The sequence below is a fragment of the Papio anubis genome, unplaced genomic scaffold, assembly GCF_008728515.1.
Source record: "Papio anubis isolate 15944 unplaced genomic scaffold, Panubis1.0 scaffold313, whole genome shotgun sequence".
In the NCBI taxonomy this organism is placed as follows: Eukaryota; Metazoa; Chordata; class Mammalia; order Primates; family Cercopithecidae; genus Papio; species Papio anubis.
In genome coordinates, this window is record NW_022163248.1 from 67,545 (window position 1) to 93,957 (window position 26,413).

A 26,413-nucleotide genomic window follows, 5' to 3' on the forward strand; every position below is an offset into this window, starting at 1 on the left:
TCCCGGTTGTGAATATTAACAACTGTGGAATTAAGATGGAGAATTATCTTTTATCTTAAAATAACTTTTATCTTTGAATAAAGTAGCTTTTCATTCAAATGTAAATATCTTCAACTAATGCCTTTCTCCTAGATACAGATACTTTTGAAAATTATATTAAATGACAGAACTTCAGTTCTATCCTTGATCTTAGCATCTTGAAAATCGTAACATTTTTAGGTAATGATGCAGAGAATTCTCATCTTCTTCCATGCTCCCATAACACACCACACTATAATAGTTACATATTCACAGATTATTGCCTGGGCTAGACTGAGTCACACAAAACACCACCTTTGCCTCTCCAAGATCTAGCACAGTGCTAGACACATAAGTGCTCAATAAATGTTTGTGGAATTGACTTGAAACAACCTAAGTTTAAAACTTTCAAGTCCTATATCAGACAGTGTGAAACGGAAACCTTATATTGTAACAAATGATATTTAAAGAAGCTAACCATGCAATTTTGAAGTGAATTTTAGGAAAAAAAAAAAAGAAAAAAAAGAAAAATGGAGTTGCAGTGTGTCTGTGACCTTTCTTTTTTGACCATTCATTCAACAAAGCATGTTGCACTGAGGAATTATCCTTCTTAAGTACCCCCATTAATATGCCACTCTGAATTTTAATGGCTCCCTCCTCCTATGGGAGGGTGTACAGTCCCTTAGCCTGAGAGGCAGTGTACCACTGTAATATGGAATGTGTGACTCTCAGCCCTACAACTTACTAGCATGTAACCCTGGGCAGGTAATTTAACCCCTCTTAGCCACACTTTGCACTTTGGTGTAGGGTTGTTGTAATAATGGATTCAAAGTATTTAGCAGGTACTTAACACAAAGTAAGTGCTAAATCAATGTTGGCTATTAATATCCAAAATGCAAAGCCTTTAATACTTTGTAAAATTGATTTTTCACAGCTTGAGATGTAACTTGTATACCATAAAATCCACTTTTTTGATGTGTACAGGTCAGTGGATTTTAGTATATTAAGAGTTATGTATCCATCACAACCATTACTTCTATCTGAGGACATAAATACCCCAAAAGATACTTCATATTCCATTAGCAGTCACTTTCCATTCTCCCAGTCCTTTGCAACTACTAATCAACTGTCTGTTTATAGATTTGCCTATGCAGGACATTTCACATAGTCACATGACATAGCCTTTGGTAACTGGATTCTTTCATTTAGTATAGTGCTTTCAAGGTTCATTCAGGCTGTAGCATGTATAAATACCTCATTCCTTTTTATGGGCGAATAATATTCCACTGTATGGATAGACCACTTTTTGTTAATCAGCTTATTTGATGGACATTTGAGTTGTTTCCACTTTTTGGCAATTAGGAATGATGCTGCTGTGAACATTTTTCTACATATTTCTTCTGTGATGATCACTTGTTTTTTGTCCTTTATTCCATTACTATGGCATATTTACTTTGATTTTTTTACATATATAAAACCAACCTTGCATTCCTGGAATAAATCCCACTTGGTCGTGGTATATAATCATTTTTATATATTGCTGGATTTCGTTTGCTAGTATTTTGCTTAGGATTTTTGCATCTATACTCATAACATGTTGGTATATAGTTTTCTTGTGATATCTTCTACATATTGGCTACAATTTTTTGACCCAGAATTCTTTCCAATGCCTTGATTTGTACCGTATTATTTTCCAGTTCATCTGACTCCCAACATTTCTCCTCAGTCCCTTCCCAATCCCCATGCTGTCCCACTAAGACTTTGTGTTCCCCTCTTCTAGTTGTTGACTAACACTGCCCCTTCTTCCCAATTCACTCTACTTATCCATATCCTACAGACCCACCAAATCCCTCTGTCTTGAAACCTTGAGAGACCATCCAACCCCTAGAGATCTCTCCCTTCTTGAGATGCTGATGTCATATTACAAACTAACAATTGCTTACTGCTTAAAAATTCCCAAACTCATACTGCATTTCATTCTCACGACCCTGAGAAACAGGTATGTATGCTATTATTAAACCGATTTTGTACAAAACCAAGTGGCTGGTCCATAACTGTATAGCTATGAAGTGAAAAACAGTAAACCCTATGCTTACAGTGGCATTTTAAAGAAGGGAAGGGTTGTACTGATACCTCACCTTCTAGCTCTGAGATAAAGTTTTTATTTACCAAATTCAGTCTTTCCTCATTCATGTAGCAACCAATATTTACAATGTATGTTTACCATACATAAGATACTATTGGAGGTACTGAGAAGGCCTAAGGGATAGACTCCAAAGAGAATGTGCTCCCCACAAATCTTCATATATGACCAGAAACTGCCATCTTCTGAAAGTAAGACTTATGAAATCAAGACTAAACTGATAAGCAAATCAGCTTACTCAAAGATGAAAAAGGAGTTACTTATGAAAGTGATTCTTAAATATTCAATTATTAATTAAATCTAGGGCTTTTTCAAATCCAGTATGTCCTTATGGTTGTACTCCTAACACTTTGGTTTGACCAACTGAAGTAAATAAAATAGTAACCTCATTAACTGTAAAGGCGATCTGCAGAAAACCTAAAGAAAACCAAAGAACAGTATCAAAATTAATCAAAAGGTGCCAGAGAGACTTCTGCTTCTAATTGTAATGGAGCAGCCAACACTGGACTTGTCTTACCATTATAAACAACTGGAAAAGTATATGAACTTGTTTTATTCAACCACTGGACATCAGGCAGTATGGGACTACGAATCTAGAGAAAAGGAAAACAAAGGAAATCCTTTTTTGCCAAAACTTTCTAGATTGCAATAGGAGATAAGGAGACCAATGCAGAATATGATGGTCTCACTGAGTTCTGACCAGACAGATAAGAAAGATCTTGTGGAACACTGGGAACATTCAATGGAAACCTCAGCAGGACTTCCACTTATTAATAAGAATAAACTAGTCTTAACAAAGCTTAAAATTAAGTTCCAAAAGAGACAAGCTGAACCTCAAGTAACTTAACTACCTGTTAGAAAAAAAAAAAGCTTGGCATTCTTTAAAGAAAAACAACAAAATCTGTATGTTCAAAAAGCTTGGCATTCTTTAAAGAAAAACAACAAAAACAGGAAAAACGCCAGTCAAAAGAAATAAATCCAGAAATGACAGAGAAGTTAAAATAGATAAGGATTTCATTATTATTATTATTAGATGGAGTCTCACTCCAGTCGCCCAGGCTGGAGTGCAGTGGTGTGATCTCGGCTCACTGCAACCTGCCTCCTATCCTGCCTCAGCCTCCCGAGTAACTGAGACTACAGGTGTGCACCACCATGCCTGGCTAGAGCTGAGGTTTCAGTATGTTGGCCGGGCTGGTCTCGGACTCCTGACCTAAGGTGATCCACCTGCCTCGGCCTCCCAGAGTACTAGGATTACAGGTGTGGGCCACCAAGCCCGGCCACAGACAAGGATTATAAAACAGATATGTCTACATAAATTTAAAAAGGAATGAGGGGGTGTAGTGAGGAAGAAAGTATCTTCTATTTTAAAAATCATGGAATTTCTAGAACTTAAAAATGAAATCTCTGAAGCAGATTAAGCATTACAGAAGAATATATCAACTCCAAAGATGACAATGAAAGTTACCTAGCCGGAAGCACAAAGGAATAAAAGAGTCCCAGTGACCTTTGAGATAATGACAAATGATCTAACGTATCTGTAAATGGAAGGGGAAAGTAGAAAGCAAAAAAAAGATTTGAAGAAATAATAGTCAAAATGTTTCCCAATTTGACGAGAACTATAAACGCACAGATGCAGAAATTTTAACGAACCAACAAAATACACAAAAGCACATCACAATCAAATTGCTGAAAACTGACAAAAAGAAACTCAAAACCAGTCTGGGGGAAAAGAAACATTACTTACAGTAAAATAAAGATAAGAATGATTGCTGTATCTCATCAGAAACAGTAAAGTCAGAAACATGCTAGAATGTTATCTTTAAAGTCTTGAAAGTAAAATAAAACAAAACACAAACTGTCACATTAGAATTTTATATCCAGAAAAAAGTTATTAAAAAGTGAAGACAAAATTTTAGACAAAAGCTGAGAGAAATCATCACTAGTAGACCTGCACTACAAGATATGCTAAAGACAACACTTCTCCTCATTTTAATATAGACATGTAATGTCATGCCAATCAAAATTCCAATGAAAGTTTTTTCAGAGTAACATAAGGTGCTTAGAAAATTAATTTGAAATGTCTTCTAAAAGAATAAATGGGCTTTGAAAAACCAAATAAGAAGGTATCTTGCCTACATTATGGTAACAACCATCTTATAAAACCTAGTAATTCAGGCAGTCTAGTAGTAGTGAAAGAACAGACAAAATTATGAGCTCTAAAACAGAAATTTCCTGTATAGTTTGGTGCAAAAGTCATTGCAGTTTTTGCCATTACTTTTTTTTTGTTTGTTTGTTTGTTTTTTGAGACGGAGTCTCACTGTGTCTCCCAGGCTAGAGTGCAGTGGCGCGATCTCGGCTCACTGCAAGCTCCGCCCCCCGGGTTCACGCCATTCTCCCGCCTCAGCCTCCCAAGTAGCTGGGACTAAAGGCGCCCGCTACCGCGCCCGGCTAGTTTTTTGTATTTTTTAGTAGAGACGGGGTTTCACCATGTTAGCCAGGATAGTCTCGATCTCCTGACCTTGTGATCCACCCGCCTCGGCCTCCCAAAGTGCTGGGATTACAGGCTTGAGCCACCGCGCCCGGCCTGTTTTTGCCATTACTTTTAATCAAATTACGTTTACGCCAACATGTATATATGGAAATATATCACATATAGAAATGTATCATGTAATGTTACGTTATATTCAGATGTGTTACAAAGGGGTAGACTGTTTAATAAATTGTTTTGAAGTAACTGAACATTCATTTATTAAACAACCCTCACATTTCATTATACATGAAAATAAATCCAACCAGATTAAAGATTTAAACAAGAACAAAACCATAAAAGTACTGAGAGAAAATATTTAGGGCCATTTGTATAATCTTAAAGATTTGTAAATAAAAATGACAGCATAATATATCAAACGAGATAACACCTTGTCATGTCAGTACCTACATTTCCTGTCATTCAAAAATGACAGGAAATCCAGAAGCTGTCAGAGAAAGACTAAAGGAGAGGACTACATGTAAATTTAAAATCTACACATGGCAAACAACTGTTTATAAAAAATTAAAAAGCAAAGAATAAAGAATATTTTCAAATTCTACAATAAACAAAAGATTAACATACCTAACATAAAAAGACCTCTTATAAATGAAACCATTACTCTAAGGCCTTCTTGGTAAGCAAGTTATAAATATGTTTTTATTTTGCAATTCCACTTCTAGAACCATATCCAACTGAGTGTCTAATATGTACATTTATACACGTGTGTGTATACATACATACATACGTGTATACAGTTAAAGATTTATAAATACATATACACACACACAAGTAAGATTTTTCTTGGGTCTCCAATGGTTTTTATTTCAGTAGTCTGTTATAAGTGGAAAAAACACCCTCAAGAGTACATTAATACAGGATTAAAAATACAGGATTAAATTATGATACACTGATGTAAGAGTATTCTATGCAGCTATTAAAAGTAAATGGCAGAGATGTAGGTACTGACACGGCAAGGTGTTATCTCTTGTTTGATACATTATGCTGTCATTTTTATTTACAAAAATTACACAATAGGCCAGGCACCGTGGCTCATGCCTGTAATCCTAGCACTTTTGGAGACCATCACCTGAGGTCAGGAGTTCGAGACCAGCTTGGCCAACATGACAAAACCCCGTCTCTACTAAAAATACAAAAATTAGCCAGGCATGGCGGTGGGTGCCTATAATCCCAGCTACTTGGGAGGCTGAGGCAGTAGAATCGCTTGAACATGGTGGGCGGAGGTTGCAGTGAGCCGAGATTGTGCCACTTCACTCCAGACTGGGCAAAAGAGTGAAACTCCGTCTCAAAAAAAAAAAAAAAAAATTACACAATAGAAGCCTCTTGACTGACTCAATCAGGACCATTGGTTGGCCAGCAGAAAAAGGTTAAAGCAGTAAAAGATACTTTAAATATTTCATTTTGGTTTCAAAAATACATATATTCATTCTCCAGTCTTTTGATATAGAACCAATAACTTTTCTTTAATTATGGGTCCAACTGTCTCTTCTGATTAAATCACACCCCTAAATTATTATTTATGATTTCTGGTTTCAATTTCTTTAAAGTGAAATAGGGACTTAAAAACATTTGCAAAGCAATTCCAGGTGCCCATTCTATTTTTCCCAAGTATTTTACAGTTGTCTTGCTTACTCCTAACTGACTGCGTCTTTAGTTTTTCTTAGTATCTAGCCTTTAGTAAATATTTTCAAAGCCTTAAACTGTTTGATTCAAATATTTCATTAAACTGCAAAATTACAGTAACAAGTACAACTAGAATAAAATGTTTAGAAACAAACAAGGTTAACTCTTGACAAACACAAAACTCAGTAATCTGTGAATTGATATTCAACTTTATTAATAAATCTTTTATTAAATTTACTACTGTGAGTCAGTTTAACCAAGTATAATTAACTCTGTATCAACTGATATAACGTTTCTAGATCTGTGCTGCCCAATATGGTAGCACACATGGCAATGGAGAACTTGAAATGTGGCTAGTCTGAAGAGATATGCTGTACGTGTAAAACACATACATTTCCAAGAAAGAACATGAAAAAGAGAATGAAAAATATTGTGTTAATAGCTTATAGTGATTATATGTTGAAATATTTTGAAAGTACTGGATTAAAGTTATTCCAATTAATTTCACTTATTTTTTAATGTGGCTACTAGCCTATTTTAAATGACAAATGTTGCTCTCATTCTACTAGACAGCACCGCTCTAGACCTGCAGACATCCTTTGTTCAATGATGATGTCATCTGTGAGGTTCTACTTGAAACAATGAATAAGACTTTATCATATGTTACCTGAACCAAAGACATTTGAGTAACATTTATAAATCTTCCTAAGCTGACTTGTGACTCTGTAACAGGGATCTGTAAACTATGGTCCATGGGTCAAATTTAATCCTGCTGTTTTGGTATGGCCTACAAGCTAAAAGCAGTTTTTGCACGTTTAATAAAAAGATTACTATTTTGTAATCCATAAAAAATATGTAAAAATTCCAATTTCCATGTCTATAAATACACTTTAATTGGCACATAGCCACACTCAGTATTATCTATGACTATTTGGTGATACTATGGTATAGCTGAGTAGTTGTAGCAGAGACCACATTGCCTACAAAATCTACATTTACTTTCTGGCCCTATACAGGAAAAAATGTGCTGAACCCTGCTCTATATCATCTCTTATGGTTCATGGGGCATAGAGATTCCAATTGTACTTACAGGATCTGTCCAAACAATGAGAAGGGAAAGCTTGTGTCTCCATTCTTATCCTTACCAGAGCCTAGTTTAGACTTCTAGCTTCTTAACTTGCTTCTGCCACTGCTGTTCTTGACTCAACAAAGTGGCTGGAACCCCAGATTCTGGGATAGTTCTTAAACAGACGATATCACAAAAATGCTCAAGAGATCTGTGGGGTCAAATGGTCCCTGTGTGCCTTTGCTTTCACTTCCACCAGTGTTCTATGACACCGATGTTATCCTCTGTGGGCTTCGGTACTCACTGCCCTTTTGGTGTCTAGCCTATGGGTACTAATTTTATTGTTTTTGTAACCCCTCAACTCATGCGCAAGACTGTTCTTTAATCCCTGGTTTTTCAGATACCTACCTCAGTAGACCCTGTGAACGCAATCTTGTCTATGCCAATGTGAGAAGCTATTGCTGCCCCAGCTGTTGGCCCGTATCCTGGCAAAATATTGACGACCCCAGGAGGAAAGCCAGCCTAAGAAAAAAGAACAGGAGGAAAGGTGGCTGATGAAAGCTGATGCATTCATGTTAAATGAGATATGCTCTAGTAGGCTCCAGCTGTAAGGGGAGTCAGAAGCACTCCTGAAGTCCGTTTCTCTTACCTCCTTGATGAGGGCTCCCATGTAGAGTGCACTGAGTGGTGTTTGCTCTGCTGGCTTAATAACTACTGTATTGCCACAGCACAAGGCTGGAGCAATTTTCCAGGCAAACATCAGCAGGGGGAAGTTCCACTGAAAAGGAAAAAACTCAAAGTTGATAGATGGAAAAATATTCCTCCACTACTTTGTTTTCAAGCTGTGACTTCTCATACTTCTCAAACTAGTCCTCAACATAAATCTTGACCACTACAAAGTATAGATGTTTGGATTTTCAATTACTTCATTAAGAATAGAATAGCACTGACCTTGGAAATCTCTCCTTCTCTCTCTGACCAACCAATTACTGTATTTCAACTACCCACCAAAAGAAATCCCACGGTGAAAAGGGAGTCACTGTTGTTTTCATGTATTTTTAAATTAGGCTTTGGTTCCAATAAGTTCTCGTGTATGAAAACTTTTTCCTGCATCTCAGATTTTTACATCAGAATTTTCACACTGGTATGAAAAGTTCTTCAACATGGAAGAACTAGAAAAGAAAATTCTAACTATGAGTTATAGTTAAGTCACTGTGTATTTCAAGGTAGCACTTTTTCTTTAGATACACACATTGTCACGAACATACATGATTACAAAAAATAAAGTGCATATACTTATGAGTATGCAAAAATTTTCATTTGTCTGTTTTCCACTGTAAAAGAAGCTATTGGAGACTACAGTACATTTACATGAGTAGATGAGGCTGGGGTCTAAAATGTTTTAAACTGATTTTAAAAGGATATTAAGCTTGTATTGTCACAAGATCAGGCATGAACCTCAGTACTATCAGGTGTCATTGATAATTTCATTAAGAAAGAAAACAGAAATCCACATCCCCTGGCTTCAGCCCTTGACCACAATGTGTTTCTGCCTGAAGCATCTCAGCTGCCATCCTTGAAGGCTTCTCACTGGCTCTGGCAAGCTTGCAAAAATATACAAGTGTCTTGCCTTCACCAAACACCCAATTTCTTTTCCTCTTAGTTGTTTATAAACTTGGGAGTCCACAGTAATGTTTTAATTCCATCTACAGTGTATAAATCTTGAAGTGCAGTAATTGAGCCAGAGCTGGCTGACAAGCAACTCTTGTCCTGTCAGTGAAGCTGCAGCGTTGAGAGTGTGGGCAAGGGCAAGAAAGGGAAGTTTGAATCCTACAAGGAAGGTGACAGACCTCGTCCCAGAGCTGATCCAAGTGGGATTTCCCTAGGGCCTTTAGGAGCGAAAGAATTTAACCCAAACCTCTCATTTTACCTTTGCATTCTCTAATAAATTTCACAGTAACCTGGGATTTATCAATTATTCAAACAAATATTATACCTTCCCCACATCTTTGGTTCCCAATGCCAAAGATTATCTTGAGTTATACTACTATATTTTGGAAACGGAAAACTTCCTGTCTATACTATAAGAGTTAAACTCTGAGCATCCCCTTGAAATCCCTGCCAGAACTATTAGCTAGTACTGTTAGAAGCTTTGGTCATGTTTTGTATTATACAAAGGTTGTGTATGAGAGAGAGGAACAAAAGCACAATGTTTAATGTTCCAACCCAAACACTAAGCACTACATCTATTTCTCTTTACAAGACACACAGCAGCTCGGCATGGTTTCAATTATGTCTGTGACGTTAACTGTACTGCTGTGTCTTCCGTAGCATCTTCTATCTAGATTCTTGTGAAAAGAAACAGTGGGAAAGAATGGGATTAAAAGATCATATAAAATAATATGCTTGGAAGGATGGTGAGTCACAGTTCTAAAAAATAAATATAACAAAGCATTAATTTTCCATAAGCAGAATGGACATAATAATGAAGGGCAGGTTATTAATACACTGTGCTTTGCTTATTTTAATCATGAGAATTCCATGACTTGAGAATTCAACTCCTGGTAACAGAGCTGAAACCCTATTAACCTGTTCAAATAAGCATTTGCAGGGAGGCTGTTAAAGATATGTCAACAACATGAGCTCAGTTTTTTTTTCCCCCAGTAATGGAAAACACACATCGCTGAGGACCACGTTTTATGTGTCTTTAAGAGAACTGGGTCAAATGAAAATAAATACAAGGTGCGAGGAGATACACTCACTGGGATGATCTGTCCACACACTCCAATGGGTTCATGTCTTGTAAAGGTAAAATAATCTCCATCTGAAAGAAAAATGCTTGATCACTCCCAGAAAGTTTAGATCAGGAAAAAAAAAATTGCAGAGGGAGAAGTTCGGTGTCTGCAAAAACAAAACAAAACAAAACAAAAACAGAAATGAAGTTGAAAAACGTCCTACTCAGCTGTGCATGAAAGCTTGTAGAAGCCTAACACTGGGCACAGGGTATCTCTGAATATCTCTCTCAGGCACCCAAACGCAGTACCGAGGAAAGGATCTCTAAGGCAAAATGAAAGACAAATTTATGATACTAGAAGTCCTCAGGGTGGCAGAGGGGAGAGCTGAAAAATATGTAAAACATGAATTTTATGTTAAGTATTAAAATAACATGTAGAACAGTTGTTTGATTTAAAAACTGAGTCAACAAACCTTTAAATAACTAAGTAAAATGCTATTGGGCAAATTAAAAATGCAGGGCAACTGGAAAAAGTGAGGAGTAAAAGATAAATTTCATAACTCAATCCAGGTGTCAAAATGTACTTCCTGGGTAGTGGTGAGATATACGCATGTCCAGGGCTATTTAAAGAAGGTAAAAGTCCATTTCTAACAAGACCTCCATCAATAATCCAAAGCATCTGCCCCCAAACTAGACACAGAAATGAGAATGTCCTAGGGGCTAAAAGAAAAAAAGCTTGAGAAAAGCTTAATAACCTTATTTTACTTACAGGAGTAATAGGCAACTGAAATAATTAGATAGGAAGTCCAAACCAAATTCTTCTTTAGGAAAATGTCACTGCTTTTATCTGAATTATTTTAAATGGTTAATTAAAATTACCAAAGAATGGCTCATTTTTAGTAGATAGCTTTTCATTTTCAGTACTGGGCAAAGTATTTTTCCCTCCATTGCCAGCCCTTTGGCCACTTCACCGATACTTGTTTTCTCTCTCAAAAGCAGTCCCCCAAGGGAAGTAAAAACACTCAGCTAATATTCATGAAAGCATAACTACTAGGGGTGGAAATGAAGGTGGGGACAGGAGGACTGTGTGGGTTGGGAAAAGAGAATTGATATGAATCAGATTGTTTATCAGTCTCTCAACACATCTAAATCACATTTATCATACAAAATTATTCTGACAAATTCAAAATTATTTATTTTTTAAATAATTAAAGTCTTGGTCTCTCTCTCTCTCTCACTCTCCCACTCACTCTCCCACTGTCACTCTCTATCCTCTGGATCTCTGATCTCTCTACCCCCTCTTTCCATAATTAACTATCTGTTTCCTCTTTTCAAGAACTTTTATTCACATACAAGTATTTATAGGATCCTCTTATCCTCCTGTTTTTTATATACAAATGGGATCATATTAGTCAGTCTTTTATATTTTGTTTTTCCCCCCTTTTTTTTCCTGTAAAGCTAGGACATCTTTTAGTGGCTGCATGTTATTCCATGGGCTCAATAAACGATATTACTACTGTAAATCCTCCTAAGGGACACAGAAGTCACTTTCAGTTTAGGATATTATAAATAATGCTGCAAAGACTATCATTACATATATATCTTTTCATATCTGTGGAATTTCTTGATCAAAGTGTAAGTACATTTCACATTTTCATAAATATTGCCAAATCACCCTTCAGAAAATTTTAATAATTCATAATTGCAACAACATGCTATTCTTCCTACTCTTTAACACTGAGGTTTTTCCAACATTTTCATTTCACCTAATCTGACAGCTGGAAAACCGCAACTTGTTTTGATTTATGTTTAATGATATATGAAAGTGAACATCCTTTCATGCTTATATTCTTTGCTATTTTTCTATTGGGTTATTCTTAGCCATTTGAAGAGCTCTATGGATATTAAGGAAATTAGGCCTCTGTCATAATATTGTGAAGATTTTTCCCCAATCTACTACTTATCTCTTGACTTTGTTTTATGTATATTATTTTAAATGGAAGAAATTCAGAAGTAGGCTGGATTCTGCAACTGTATGAAATTATTTTAAAATATCTATTACAACAAAAAATAGCGAAGATGTTGCAACTGTCCATAGGATGACAATATGAAGTCTGAGTAATACTTTAAACATCAAATTAACTATTTACCTTTGTATGTAGACAACTGAAGAATCTTCTGGATATCATTCTTTACAAGAGTACAAGTTTGCATGCTTTTTCAATTTGTAAAGTCTCTGAAAAAGTTTTTCATGAGGAGCCACACCACTGATCAATCAGCTAGAGTTTCATTTGCAAGAAAATCTTCTGCAACTGAACTTTCTAAGTTGGTTAAGGTGATGGGTTCTGGTGGATAGTCACAAACCACAGAATCAGAGTAATGTCAAGGTAGAGTGCAAATGGGACTGAGGAAAAAAATGGGAAGATGAACAGAAAAGCACAGGTGTTTACTTTAGCAGCACGTGTAGGAACCTGGAATGGTTCAGAAAAAAACTCACAAGGCAACTACACAAGCACGGCATGGCAATTCATAAACCATTTCCCCCTACACATTCTAGATGCTTTAAAATTTAGTTGTTTTACTTATATAATGTCACAAGTTAATGCAGACAAAAATCTTAAAAATCTGACCTCATGAGGAATTGACTCCATAACTGTGTCTCAAGAGAAACTGAGTTATGAGGAATTAAAAGTCTCTTGGATAAACTGTTCACATATTTTATAAACATTCAGCTATAGGCTACCACAGGGAAAGAGACAGAATCTTCTAGCCCCTACAGTTAGTCTAAGTAGTAAATTTAAAAATAAAGGCTATTTTTGTGCTTGAACTCTTCCCAAAACTCTTTTGGGAAGAGTTGAAGGGACAAAAAAAGGAGCCTGCTTTCAATAAAATCCAACATTCCTTCACGTTAAAAACTCTCAATAAACTACAGATATCGATGGAACATACCTCAAAATAATGAGTCATTTATGACAAACTCACAGCCAATATCATACTGAACAGGCAAAAGCTGGAAGCATTCCCCTTGAAAACTAGCACAAGACAAGGATGCCCTCTCTAACCACTCCTATTAAACACAGTATTGGAAGTTCTGGCCAGTTCTTTCTCAGGCAAGAGAAAGAAAGAAAGCGTATTCAAATAGGAAGAGAGGACATAAAACTGTCTCTGTTTGTAGATGACATGGTGCTATATCTAGAAAACCCCATTGTCTCAGCACAAAATCTTCTCAAGCTGATAAGCAACTTCAACTAAGTCTCAGGATACAAAATCAATGTGCAAAAATGACAACCATTCCTATACACCAACAATAGACAAGCAGAAAGCTAAATTATGAACAAACTCCCATTCACAATTGCTACAAAGAGAATAAAGTACCTAAGAATACAGCTAATAAAGGAAGTGGAGGACTTCTTCAAGGACAACTACAAACCACTAATCAGAGAAATCAGAGAGGATACAAAATGGAAAAGCATTCCATGCTCATGGATAGGAAGAATCAACATCATGAAAATTGCCATAATGCCCAAAGTAATTTATAAATTCAATGCTATTCTCATTAAACTACCACTGATATTCTTAACAGAATTTTAAAAAATGACTTTAAATTTCATATGGAACTGAAAGAGCCCATATAGCCAAGACAATCCTAAGCAAAAAGAGCAAAGCTAGAGGCATCTTGCTACCTGACTTCAAACTATACTACAAGGCTACAGTAACCAAAACAGCATGGTACTGGTGCAAAAACAGTGATATAGACCAATGGAACAGAACAGAGCCCTTAGAAATAATACCACATATCTACAACCATCTGATCTTTGACAAACCTGAGAGAAACAAGAAATGGGGAAAGGATTCCCTATTTAATAAATGGTGCTGGGAAAACTGGCTAGCCATATGGAGAAAGCTTAAACTGGATCCCTTCCTTACACCTTATACAAAAATTAATTCAAGATGGATTGAAGACTTAAATGTTAGACCTAAAACCATAAAAACCCTAGAAGAAAACCTAGGCAGTACCATTCAAGACAAAGGCATGGGCAAGGACTTCATGTCTAAAACAACAAAAGCAATGGCAACAAAAGCCAAAATTGACAAATGGGATCTACTAAAGAACTTCTGCACGGCAAAAGAAACTACCATCAGAGTGAACAGGCAACCTACAGAATGGGAGAAAATTTTTGCAATCTACTCCTCTGACAAAGGGCTAATATCCAGAATCTACAAAGAACTCAAACAAATTTACAAGAAAAAAACAACCTCTTCAAAAAGTGGGCAAAGCATATGAACAGACACTTCTCAAAAGAAGACATTTATGCAGCCAACAGACACATGAAAAAATGCTCAGTATCACTGCTCAGTATAACTGGCCATGAGAAAAACACAAATTAAAACCACAATGAGATACCATCTCACACTAGTTAGAATGGTAATCATTAAAAAGTCAGGAAACAATAGGTGCTGGAGAGGATGTGGAGACATAGGAACACTTTTATACTGTTCATGGGAGTATCAACTAGTTCAACCATTGTGGAAGACAGTGTGGCAATTCCTCAAGGATCTAGAACTAGAAATACCATTTGACCCAGCCATCCCATTACTGAGTATATACCCAAAGGAGTATAAATCATGCTGCTATAAAGACACATGCACACGTATGTTTATTGCGGCACTATTCACAATAGCAAAGACTTGGAACCAACCCAAATGTCCATCAATGATAGACTGGATTAAGAAAATGTGGCACATATACACCATGGAATACTATGCAGCCATAAAAAACGATGAGTTCATGTCCTTTGTAGGATATGGATGCAGCTGGAAACCATCATTCTGAGCAAACTATCACAAGGACAGAAAACCAAACACCACATGTTCTCACTTATAGGTGGGAAGTGAACAATGAGAACACTTGGACACAGGAAGGGGAACATCACACACCAGGGCCTGTCGTGGGGTAGGGGGAGGGGGGAGGGATAGCATTAGGAGATATACCTAATGTAAATGACGAGTTAAGGGTGCAGCACACCAACATGGCACACGTATACATATGTAACAAACCTGCATGTTGTGCACATGTACCCTAGAACTTGAAGTATAATTTAAAAAAGAAAAAAATTAAAGCGACTTTTCCATCTTTTATGCTAACAACGCTCTCTCAATACAGCAGGATGACTTAAAAGGTTCTTTCATTTCACTAGCTTTGTGCTGTAAGCTCAACAGCCTGATATAAAAACAGTCTCCACCCAAATTGAGATACTCCATTGTAGGCTATGAATGGTTTTGGGTCTTCTTACCAAACCTGAGAGATTACAGAGAGCGCTCAGACTCAGCATAAAAAGGATTGCATTTGATGAGGACATCAGAAAATGTTCTGGATACCACATTCTAGGTCAACAAGTTACAACATAACTATGATGCAGAAAGCTAAAGAGGAGATGAGAGATCAAAACAAATATTAAATTACATATGTAGGACTTTTGATCTCTGTCTCTTTTCCCTTTCACTCAGAAGGTAAAACAGAGAATAATAGATATTGCTCTTAAAGGGGGGTAATTTTAAGACCCAGTCAGAGATAACTTTTCTGACGAGTTTTGATACCTGGGTGCTTTTAATGGCCCAAGAGTAGTTTACAACTTATGAAAAATATAAAAATATCACAATTAAATACTTCATTATGCTATGAATTTGGCAGAGCAGTGAATTAAATTTTACTGAGTATGTGTGCATTGAGCCATTTTTGTAATTATATTAAGAAAAGCCTTTGTCCCTAGAGATGAACAGTACAATAAGCCTCTTCCATATTTGTGAACTACTGAGCCACTGTTCTATGTTTTTTGATGGGGGTTTATCAAACTACACAGAAGAGACAGCAATATTTAGTTAATTGGAAAAGTTTAATTATTTGGATAACTCATTCAAGGCAAACATTACTTCTTGAATCAGATTTTATAGTTGCCAAAAACAATTGACAGAATTTTTAGTCTCATAAAAATATCTAGCATTGGCACATTCTATATATTAATATAAACTAGAGTGAGTATGATTAAGCAATCTGTAAATAGTGATAAAATCAGAAGAATCTGAAATGTGCCAGAAATTGAGAAATTTGTCAAATATGGACCTCAAGAAATAGCTTTCAATTATAACACTAAGAACACTACAAGAACCATAGCAAATTTTATATACCTAGTAACAATGAAAATGATTTTATTCAATAGCATAAAAATCTGTAACACAATTCAGTGAATGAAGGTCATCTTCCAATCTCTAATTTGTGTACAGAATTACCTTTCAAGGAGCTGACAATCTTTGATGAGCACAGTATTAAAAAATGAGATTACATTGAACTATTCCATTATGTATGTAATGTAGCAGATTCCCATCATGTTGACATTGAACAGACCTCACCGAACATTCTATAACTACGATGATAAACTCTATAAATGCCTAAACAAACGCTGAAACCGTATGTTAGTATGAAGTGTACTGATGCTTTTCTTCCCAGAAGTCTGCTGGTGGTTTCTAAGAAGTTAGATTATGTTCCTGAGTCTGTTATGAAGATAGCTTAGCTCTATGACTATTCTACTACATGATCTTAACAAAAGTTAGTTTACTTCTCTGGACCTTCTCTGTAAAATGAGGAGACCAGCCTTAGGGATCCCTGAGGTCCTTTTCAGCTTCAACCTCTTAGAGAGGTTCATGGCCTCCTGTCACAACAAATTCAGGTCCCATTAACAAGCAAGCCCTGGTTGTTCTTAGGTGGGCAGAGCAAATTGCCCCTCACTCTTATTCTGATAGGACAAGAAGATTTCAGCTTTCACCCTATGCATTTGTTGTTAATGACAATAAACCAGATCAAGCTGATTCAAGGCAAAATCTTAGGATCTGAATCAATATCTTTGTGTATTTGTATCCTACTCTTTAGTTTAACAGGTGAAACTGGAAGAGAGTGAAATGGATAATTATATATGACCTGGGTAGTGTTTAACCTTTTCTATATGCTAATATATCATAAGTCCATTTTAATGTCAGAATTCAGCTTAAAACATGGACATTTTTTTCTGCTTACATAAAATCAAAATCAACACTTGCTACAGAGAAAAATCTAAGGCAATACAAATTAACTTCTATTTCTCCCTAAGTAAACGAAAAACAAGCTTTGATCCTTCCCTCATCACTAAGAGGTTGTAGATGTGAGAGGAGAAGAGGATTTGAATACTGGTTAAAATACTCAAAATGGGGAAAACAGTACTTTTCTTTAGGGCTGCTATAACATTAGCGATAATGTAACAGGTAAAAAGTGTTCCATAAGTCATAGTAATGATTATTATTTATCATCATAATTAGGCACTGCCATCGTAAAAGGGTCAAGGCATAGGATTTATGGTCACAGACAATGGCTCCATTGGGTACCATGGCAGGAAATAATGGATAGTGTTCTAAAGGAAACAACATCAAGACTCTTGTGAATCAAACTAGTATGGCATCATTGTGCAGTAACATCCAGCTGTGGGCCTTGAGTGGAACAGAATGAAGAGTGGTGGAAGAAATTTCCAATTCAGAGAGAGAAGCAGCCACCCAGTTCATTGCTGAAAAGTGGTCATCAGATAACCCTTTTCTCTCCTTCCCAAATATTCTAGTTGAAGGCTACCCTTTATGGGGAGAAATTAAGCAGGCATTTGCCCTCTCTATTATTCATTTGTAGTCAAAGTGAAGGCTATCCTTTATGGGAAGAAATTAAGCAAGTACTTGCTCTCTCCAACTGATTATCCATTTGTAGTAAAAGTGCTCTAAAATGCAATTTCTCAAATAGATTCAAGGGGTGTATGTGTAGATTTGCTACATGGATATATTGCACAACTATGAGGTTTGGGCTCTAGTGGGCCCGTCACCAGAACAGTCAATGTGGTACCAAACGGGTAGTCTTCAACCCTCAGTCCCCTCTCACTCTCCCTCCTTTCGAAGGCCCCAATGTCTGTCTCTCTGTATGTCCATGTTTACCCACTGCTTAGCTCTCCCTTATAGGTGAGAGTATGTGGTATTTGCTTTCTGTTTCTGGGTTATTTCACTTAGTATAATGGCCTCCAACCCCACTCCTGTTGCTGAAAAGACATGATTTCATAATTTTTATGGCTGTTTAATATCCCATGATGTGTATGTATCTTTTTTATCCAATCATCCATTGAATGCACTTAGGTTCATTTTATTTACAACAGCCCCCCAAAATACCTAAGAATATTTAATTAAGGAGGTGAAAGATCTCTACAAGGAGAACTACAAAACACTGATGAAAAAAATCACAGTTGACACAAATGGAAAAAATACCCCATGTTCAAGGATTAGAAGACTCAATATCGTTAAAAAGACCATACTGTCCAAAGCAATATACAGATTTGATGCAATTCCTAAAATGTAATTTTCATCAAGGCACTCACATATTTAAAATAATCTGGTGACTCACTATTGCCCACAGAATAAAACTTGTAGTATGGCTGACCCAGACTCAGAGCCCCACTGTCTTTTTTATCTGCCTATACTTTCAGATGCACTAACACATGATACTCTCCTCCCTTCATGCTTTGTTCCAGCTATTCCCACTGCCTGTGATGTCCCTGTCTCCATCTTAACTTGTCCTTCAAGGTTATCACTTAGACATCCCACCACCTTCTCCAGAAGGCTTTAACACTAGGAGATGTCTCTCCTATGGTGTCCCACCAAATTTCATGCTTTCTTATCTAAATATATCACACTATATTGCAGTTGCTTGTCTACTTGTTTTTCTTACTGTCCTATAAACATCTTAGTTATTTGCCTTTGTAACCCCAATGCCTGATACAAGAGCTGAAATATAGCAGGTGGTAAAAAAAATCTGTTGAATGGAGAAATGGGTGAATGAGTAAGAGATCGAAGTTGATGCCACAGAAAGGAGGTAAAGGAAAATCCCTTCCAGTTACAAGATACCTTTCCCTAGTCTTCCCAAATGGGAATGAGTGAAAGAGATAATGGTGTATTTCTTCCCATTCTTTTTGGTTGTTTAGTGTTAGAGATGTTATGCTGGATGAACCATGGAGTATAATTCAATGTTGCAAAGCAGTCTTACATTTAAAAATGTAACAACAAAAAAACACATTTCAGGTTCTTTTTTATGGGTGACCAAACAACTGTGTGATTATCTCTGACACTCACTACGAAAGCCCCCTTTACCCATATGAATAGGATCTAGGCAGGCAGATCCACACCTTAAGTGTTCCAGAACACTTAAGCCTCATAAATGCTATCTTGAAAAAAGTAGGCTCTAGATACAGTTGATGTTCATTATTTGTGGATTCCATATTTAAGAACTTGCCTACTTTCTAAAATTTATTTGTAACCCAACAATAAGTATGGAGTGTTCTCAGTCATTTATGGGCATGTATATCCAAAGCAGGGTTTTTTTTTTTTTTTTTAATTTCAATAGTTTTGGGAGTACAGGTGGTGTTTGGTTACATGGATAAGTTCTTTAGTGGTGATTTCCAAGATTTTGGTGCATCTGTCACCTGAGTAGTGTCCAGTGTACCCAATATGAAGTCTTTTATCACTCACCCCACTCCCATCCTTCCCTAAAGTCCACTGTATCATTCTTATGCCTTTGCATCCTCATAGCTTACCCACTTACTTAGAAGTGAGAATACATGATACTTGGTTTTCCATTCCTAAGTTACTTCACTTAGAATAATGGCCTCCAGCTCCATTCCAGATGCTGCAAAGGCCATTAATTCATTCTGTTTTATGTCAGAGTAGTAGTCCATGGTGCATTCATACCACATCTTCTTTATCCACTTGTTGGCTGATGTGCAGTTAGCCATTATTTTTGCAGTTTCAATTTGTACTGCTACAGACATGCATGTGCATGTGTCTTTTTCATATAATGCAGTAGTGAGGTGGTTCAATTGTGGTTCTAATTTGCATTTCCCCAAAGCAGGGAACATTTTGAGTCACCTGATGCACATATTCTCAGCTGAGGTTGAACAAGGTGACACTTTGCCTTCTTGCTTCAGCTCTTTTATTGTTAAAAAAAAAAAGTGTCCTTTTTGTGGTCTGTTTAGTGCCACATTTTTCATATTTTTGTGCCTTTTGTTCATGATTTTGCTGTTTAAAATGGCCCCTAAGCATAGTGTTGAGTGCTGTCTAGTGTTCCTAAGTGCAAGAAGGCTGTGATGTGCCTTACAGACAAAATACATGTGTCACCCAAGCTTCATTCAGGCATCAGTTATAGTACTTTTGTCTGGCTGGTCATGAGTTAAGCATTCATAAATCAACAATATATATTAAACAAAGGATCTTTCAACAGAAAACCATAAAACAAGGCCATGCTCTGATCAGTGGACAAGAATGTTGTGATAAGAAGCTTGCAGGAACCTAACCTTGTATTTCCCCTAGGAGCAATAGTTCAGTATTTGCTAATTCAGTGTTCACGACTTTATAAAACATAACTACCATGAATGATGAGAATAAACTGTATATTATTATAAAAATCTGCACAGAGGTAAAGATATCACCAGGGCCACCTTCCTGCCTTGCTGAACCAATCTCCATAAGAAGACAACTTATCATGGCTTAGACAGAAAAACGCTTAGGTTTGAATCTCAGGTCTCCCACTTAATAACCACGTGACCTTCAAGACATTAAACCCTTAGAGTCTTATTTTCTCAGATGTAAAATGGGTAAAATACCATTTAAAATCCAGACTGTCTCATCAGATCACGCACAGAATCACACACATATTGTACATGCAAGAATGTTTTATACTTTTAAATTCTATGTAAATATAAAGTACATTATTTCTTTATAATTCTAAACATAAAATTAGGTTGTTTGCAGGAAAATGTATGTAGCACAATAAAGATCTCATGGTTAAAAACTAATGGACTTTCTATATTCCAGACTTCACTGTGAAGAAAAAAAAAAAGGCCAAGTATGCAGGACAAAATGAAAATGAAGCTGATGTTAAATTATGGAGTTACAAAAGACAAATACAAATGGATTAATTTACTGAACAAATCTGAGAATAAGTGAATAATTATGATTATGATACCCCTTTCTGTGATCTTCTCCTGTGACTCCCCTGACTTAGTCCAGCTACATTCACTAAGTACTAGACTAGCCAAAGATATTGTTGTCTGAATTCTAAGTGACCTCCAGGCAAACCCAAATGTATCTAAAACTGGAACAGAGAGGAAAGCTGCGAAGTTAACCTCTACCTCCATCCTTCCCTCATCTATTTGACATAACATGGAGAGAGCTCTTATGACCCAAACTTCAGCCTCCTGGGAATTCTGCCTACAGGCCTGATGACAGGTAGAGTCCCTCATTCCAGTATGCCTCTAAATGCACTTTCAGAAAAACTTTTTGGTTTTGGGAAACAAAAAGTTACTAAGAGTTTAAGAGAATTCCACATTTTTTTTCCTTCATTGGCTGAACAACAGTTAATGAGTAAAGCTGGGAAAGACTACTGTGAGAGCCTTTCCTATGCCCTGTATTTCTAACTTGTAGATGAGCATCCACAGGATCTCCAAAAAGCATCAGATGAAAACAGTAAGGCTTATGGGCCAACCACCTCTACTGCCAGATCAAGTTACATTAAAGCTTCAAACATAATCAGGAATGCCAATCAATATTTAGCTTTATCTCATCAGGATCTTCCCTTCTGAGGAAGTAAAAGAAAACCAAGATACTGTTAGGCCAAATAGAGATCTATGTGCATTGCCTTCTGCTTCACAGTCTTCTTCAGAGCTTTGTAAATAGTTTGAAAAGGTATTTAAATGCATAAAACATATCTGTTGTTTTAATAATGAAATGGCAGGTGGGGTGGGGCCAAGAAAAAAAACACAACTAGGGACTTTGAGCTTGTTAATTTACCTTCTGTACTGATATAGGACAGGCCGACCTAAAAAGAGTGACATGTGTCCCATTGTTAACAAAGGTTTTAATTCTTAGGCCCTGTACTAGGTATGCTCATAATGAATAGTGACTTTTTACCTTACTTAGGCCATCCCCACATTCTGCAAGTGGTGCTGGAGAACAACTGTTCTATAATATCCTTAGAGTCAGAACTGAACTAAGATTTGGACTTTCCCCAAGAGCAATCTTCTCCATCCTTTTCAGTCAGCTGAACAAGGGAAAAACCTCTGGATGGAAAGGAAAAGCCCCTATGATCAGAAACCCGTTTTCTAAAACTAACATTCCACATGTCATCATCATTTGTGGGGGCGATGTAAAAAATAATCCTTGGAAGTCTTGTCTCTAAACCTCCATTCTCACTGTATATTATTATTCCCTTGTCATACCACACCTACACGAGGCATCACAACAGCCACCTAACTTGGTTCTGCTGTGTCCTCTCCTTGCTACTCAATGCAGAAGACAAGCAGCTGGTTAGACATGCAGAGTCTCAGGCCCCATCCCAGACCTATTCAGTCAAAAACTGCACTTGAAGAAGACCCTCGATGATTTATGCATACATTAAATTTGGGAAGCACTGTTCCCAGCCATCCACACTATCGGCCAAACCACTCCCTTTTTTAGTAAATCAATACTGCTCAGTCTGGCTAGGAAGGCCCAAAAAAGACACTTCAAAGTCCTCAGCATTACTTTCCACTCCTGTTACTATGCACTCTCCATGGAAAGCAGACTGCCTTCTGGAGAACACAGGTAGAGCACCCGGCACAGTGCTAAGTAGCATCTAGTATCCACTCAGTAAATGTGTATTTCCTTTCCTTATGTCTATTCACCATGCCCTATCTCTTTCAGTCCATCCCTTTCCTATAAGGATATCTCTTCCTCCTAGGCTCTATTTTGAATTCTCTAGTGAAGCGGTTACAAGCCTAGGTTCTAACGTCAAAGTTTTAGCTCTAAAACTTATTTACTCTGTGAATTAGGGAGACTAATTTTACTTTACCAGACCTCTTTACACTTTTGTAAACTGAAGATGTTTATAACAGTGCCTTTCTCTTGGGGTTGCTGTGAAAGCACTCAAATGGTATTAGCTATCACTAGTATTCAAGCACAGATCAACATCTCTTCACTGACCGCTTTAGTTGCTTTAGTCTTGGATACTTTTCCTCTCATTTAAACGGCTACAGCACTGACAGGTGAAGCACACAACTTAGCAACCAATTGTAACATTCCTAAAGGGGCCTTTAAGTTTTTTGTTTTGTTGGTTCTGTCATCTAACGTGAATCTTAATAATAAAAATGGTTAGGATTACTGTTGTTTTTAGATTATGAAAGTAATTCATGGCCATTTGAGAAATATAGAAAGTAGAGAAAAATATAAAAAAGAAACCAAAAATCAGGCATAATCTCACCAGAGACAACTGTTAACATTTAAGAGTATTTCCTTCCAATGAGTAGATCTTAAGTTTCAGGAGGGCAAGGAGCAAGCCTTAACCTTGTTGGAATTTTCCTTGACTTCCCTCCATCCAATAATGCCCCCTTCATACCTACACCAGCACCTCATCTAGCACAATGCTGACCACTTACCAGCTGACAAATACATACCTGTTCCTTAGATGAATGAAGTGACATGCCCCTATACTTATATGTGGACTATCTATAGAAAAAGGGACACTGTCAGAGTCAGTGACATAATTTGGTTGGTTCTTCACTCAGTTCTAAATGCTGTAAGAGTGCTCATATCTGTATTCTATGTGACTACTGTTTGTGTTTGATAGCCAAAGTGCATTTCTGGTGGTCTCATTTTCCTTTTCAACATACTCTGATTTCACATACCTACAGGAATGGTCATCCCATGAATTTTATCAGCCCAGCCTGCGTAATATCGAAGGGTTTTGATGACGCCCTGCAAATCCACATAAAAAGCTTGCAGGAATGGTTTGCCACCATTTAGGGATTCCATGGTCTGTTGGAAAAGAAATGGAGAGATATTAAGTCCCCAGAACTTTCCAGTGATACACTAATTTCTAGAGCAGAAGAAAAAAGGAAGAGACAGAATACAAATGAATATGGAGATGCATACCTGGTCAAATAAATCTTTTTATTTATTCTCAAATAAAAAAATTTCTAGTACTGTCAGTTTGGTTTAGTTCCTAGTACAAATCACAATGAGTATGTATGTGCATGTTCCTGTGCCTGTGTGCTTCCAGTAACCACTATCCAAATATATTAACACAATATTTATTTAATGATAAAGAAATGTTCTGCTTGTCAAAACAGCTTCCGTTATATTAATGATCAGAGCTCATTGGGGATTTTTTGGCGTCTATACCAGTAATATGAATCCATAAAGAGGAGCAGAAACATGGGCTCTTTATGCAACCGATGAGAATAGAAAGTGTTCTCCACAGCTGCCAAGACCCCTGCTGAGAAATGGAATATCCACAGTGCACAGCAAGTTTATTTATTACTACCAAATAAACAAGAACTCCTCTAGGGAAGCCCAGATGTTAACAACTTAAAGGCTGGTTTTTTGTAAACATTTACGTTAACAACCATTACCTATTAAGAGTGAAATATCTGCTCCATTTAATAAAAATAGCAATATTGAACTGCTTTACATTATAAACATTATTATTTTAACGACATGTTCCTGAACTGGCTAAGTCTGTAACAAAAACAATGAAAAATGAATACGCTGAAATGAGAAGAGTATTTTGACCTGAGAAATATTAAAGGTGTTACAAGTTCAACAAATGAAATAAACAAAAACATGTTTGTAATTTTCTTTTTTTCCTACAAGTATATTTTGTAGGACATACTGGTGTGAAAATTATTTCATCTCTGACAAAGCTAAAATTAAAATATTATCCAATCAATGAGATGAAAATACTATGACTTCCAGTACAATTTATGTACTTAGTATGTGTATAAAATGAAACTTATTTAAAAATATCATGTTACTTATCACTGTATATTGGCTCACCCTTAAAAAAACAGAATCAAACTATTTCCTAGTACTTTTTAGAACATGTATATGTTTACAAGATCGGCATTACATTCTCTATACAGCTAGCACAGCACCAAAATCTACAGAGCATAGAGTGAATAATGTCAATAACCAGAATTTGGGTTGCCTAAATGGTCCCTGTGAGCGGCTGACAACAGTCAAATCCACTGAGAATTGCCAGCTCTAGGTCTATTTTCAACTGTGTTTACTTTGGATGCAGTATTAACTTCAGTTTTCCAGTCAGGAGCTCCCCTTTCTTCCACAGGCTACCTTTTACTAAAACTCACTTTTCTCATAGCTTGAGAGTGTTTAAAAGCAGGAATCTCATTTAGGTGTGGTAGGAAAAAAGACTTGATCAGTGGGACACAGAGAAGAAAAAGAAAGGCATTTGAGTTTTATTATATGAAAATGTAACTGCAGAAATTAATCATCTTCTAGTATGGTGTTAATCCAATACTATAGATACCATATATCTTTAGCTCAATTAAACAGTCATTTATTGACCACCTATGTGCCCTCATTTGCCATTTATGTGCTAAGAACCATGCTAGGATTACCAAAAAAAAAGATAAAATACAAGTTCAATTCTCAAGAAAATGATAATCCAGTGAAGAGACAAGTATAAAAATAGCATTCTCTAATGTGTCCCAAAACACTTGGTTTTGCATGATATTGGTATGTTAGCCAGAAAAATGGTGATGAGGCTCAAATAAGCTTGAGAAGCATTTAGTAGGCTTTTCCTGAGCCTTTAATATGCCCAGTGTCTTGCGAATCTGCAAAGAGTTTCATCATCATGAAACACCTTTTTCACAGTATGTATAAACACCTCATTGGAACAGTATTCCCTAGAGTGCCAGATTAGAAAATGTTTTTATATACAAATAAATGGTATATATAGCTAGAATCCCAAACCATTTCCATAAAAGAATCATTTTGTTCCTATACTATCAACAGATTCCTGAGGGGGATGGTAGAAGGGAAGAACTATGGTAGGAGGGACACTGACAAAGGGAAAAAATGCTTTCTTCCCCGAAAGCAAGCCCAATAATGACCTATTTTCCCAAGTAGGGGGAAGGATATAGTACTAATGGCTTGAATGCCCTGACTGAACAAGGAAACCCTAAATACTCATTGATCCTAGGTGGAGATCCCAAGTATATAGTGCATACATTCCTAAATAGTTCCGGTTTCCAAAAAGTTTATATTCTCTAAGAAATTGAATTTTATTTTAAAAACAGCCACAACAACAAAACCCATTAGGGCAGGAGAAGTTCCTTATGTGAGGAAAATCATTGTTTTAGTGAAAGTAAGTTGCTGTCTCCTGCTGTCTCTCCTTTC

The 26,413-nt window shown here is 36.6% G+C and overlaps 1 protein-coding gene across 1 annotated transcript in view; it reads right to left on the bottom strand.

Annotated features, from left to right (window-relative positions):
- The window catches only part of LOC116273020 (retinal dehydrogenase 2), a 59,667-nt gene that overhangs the window by 31,634 nt on the left and 1,620 nt on the right, over positions 1-26,413 (bottom strand). Inside the window, exons 3-6 of the mRNA XM_031661966.1 lie at positions 23,902-24,031; positions 10,161-10,222; positions 8,048-8,176; positions 7,807-7,920 (exon numbers count right to left, since the gene is read on the bottom strand). Coding sequence (XP_031517826.1) covers positions 7,807-7,920; positions 8,048-8,176; positions 10,161-10,222; positions 23,902-24,031 — 435 coding nt within the window. The remainder of the gene's footprint in view (positions 1-7,806; positions 7,921-8,047; positions 8,177-10,160; positions 10,223-23,901; positions 24,032-26,413) is intronic.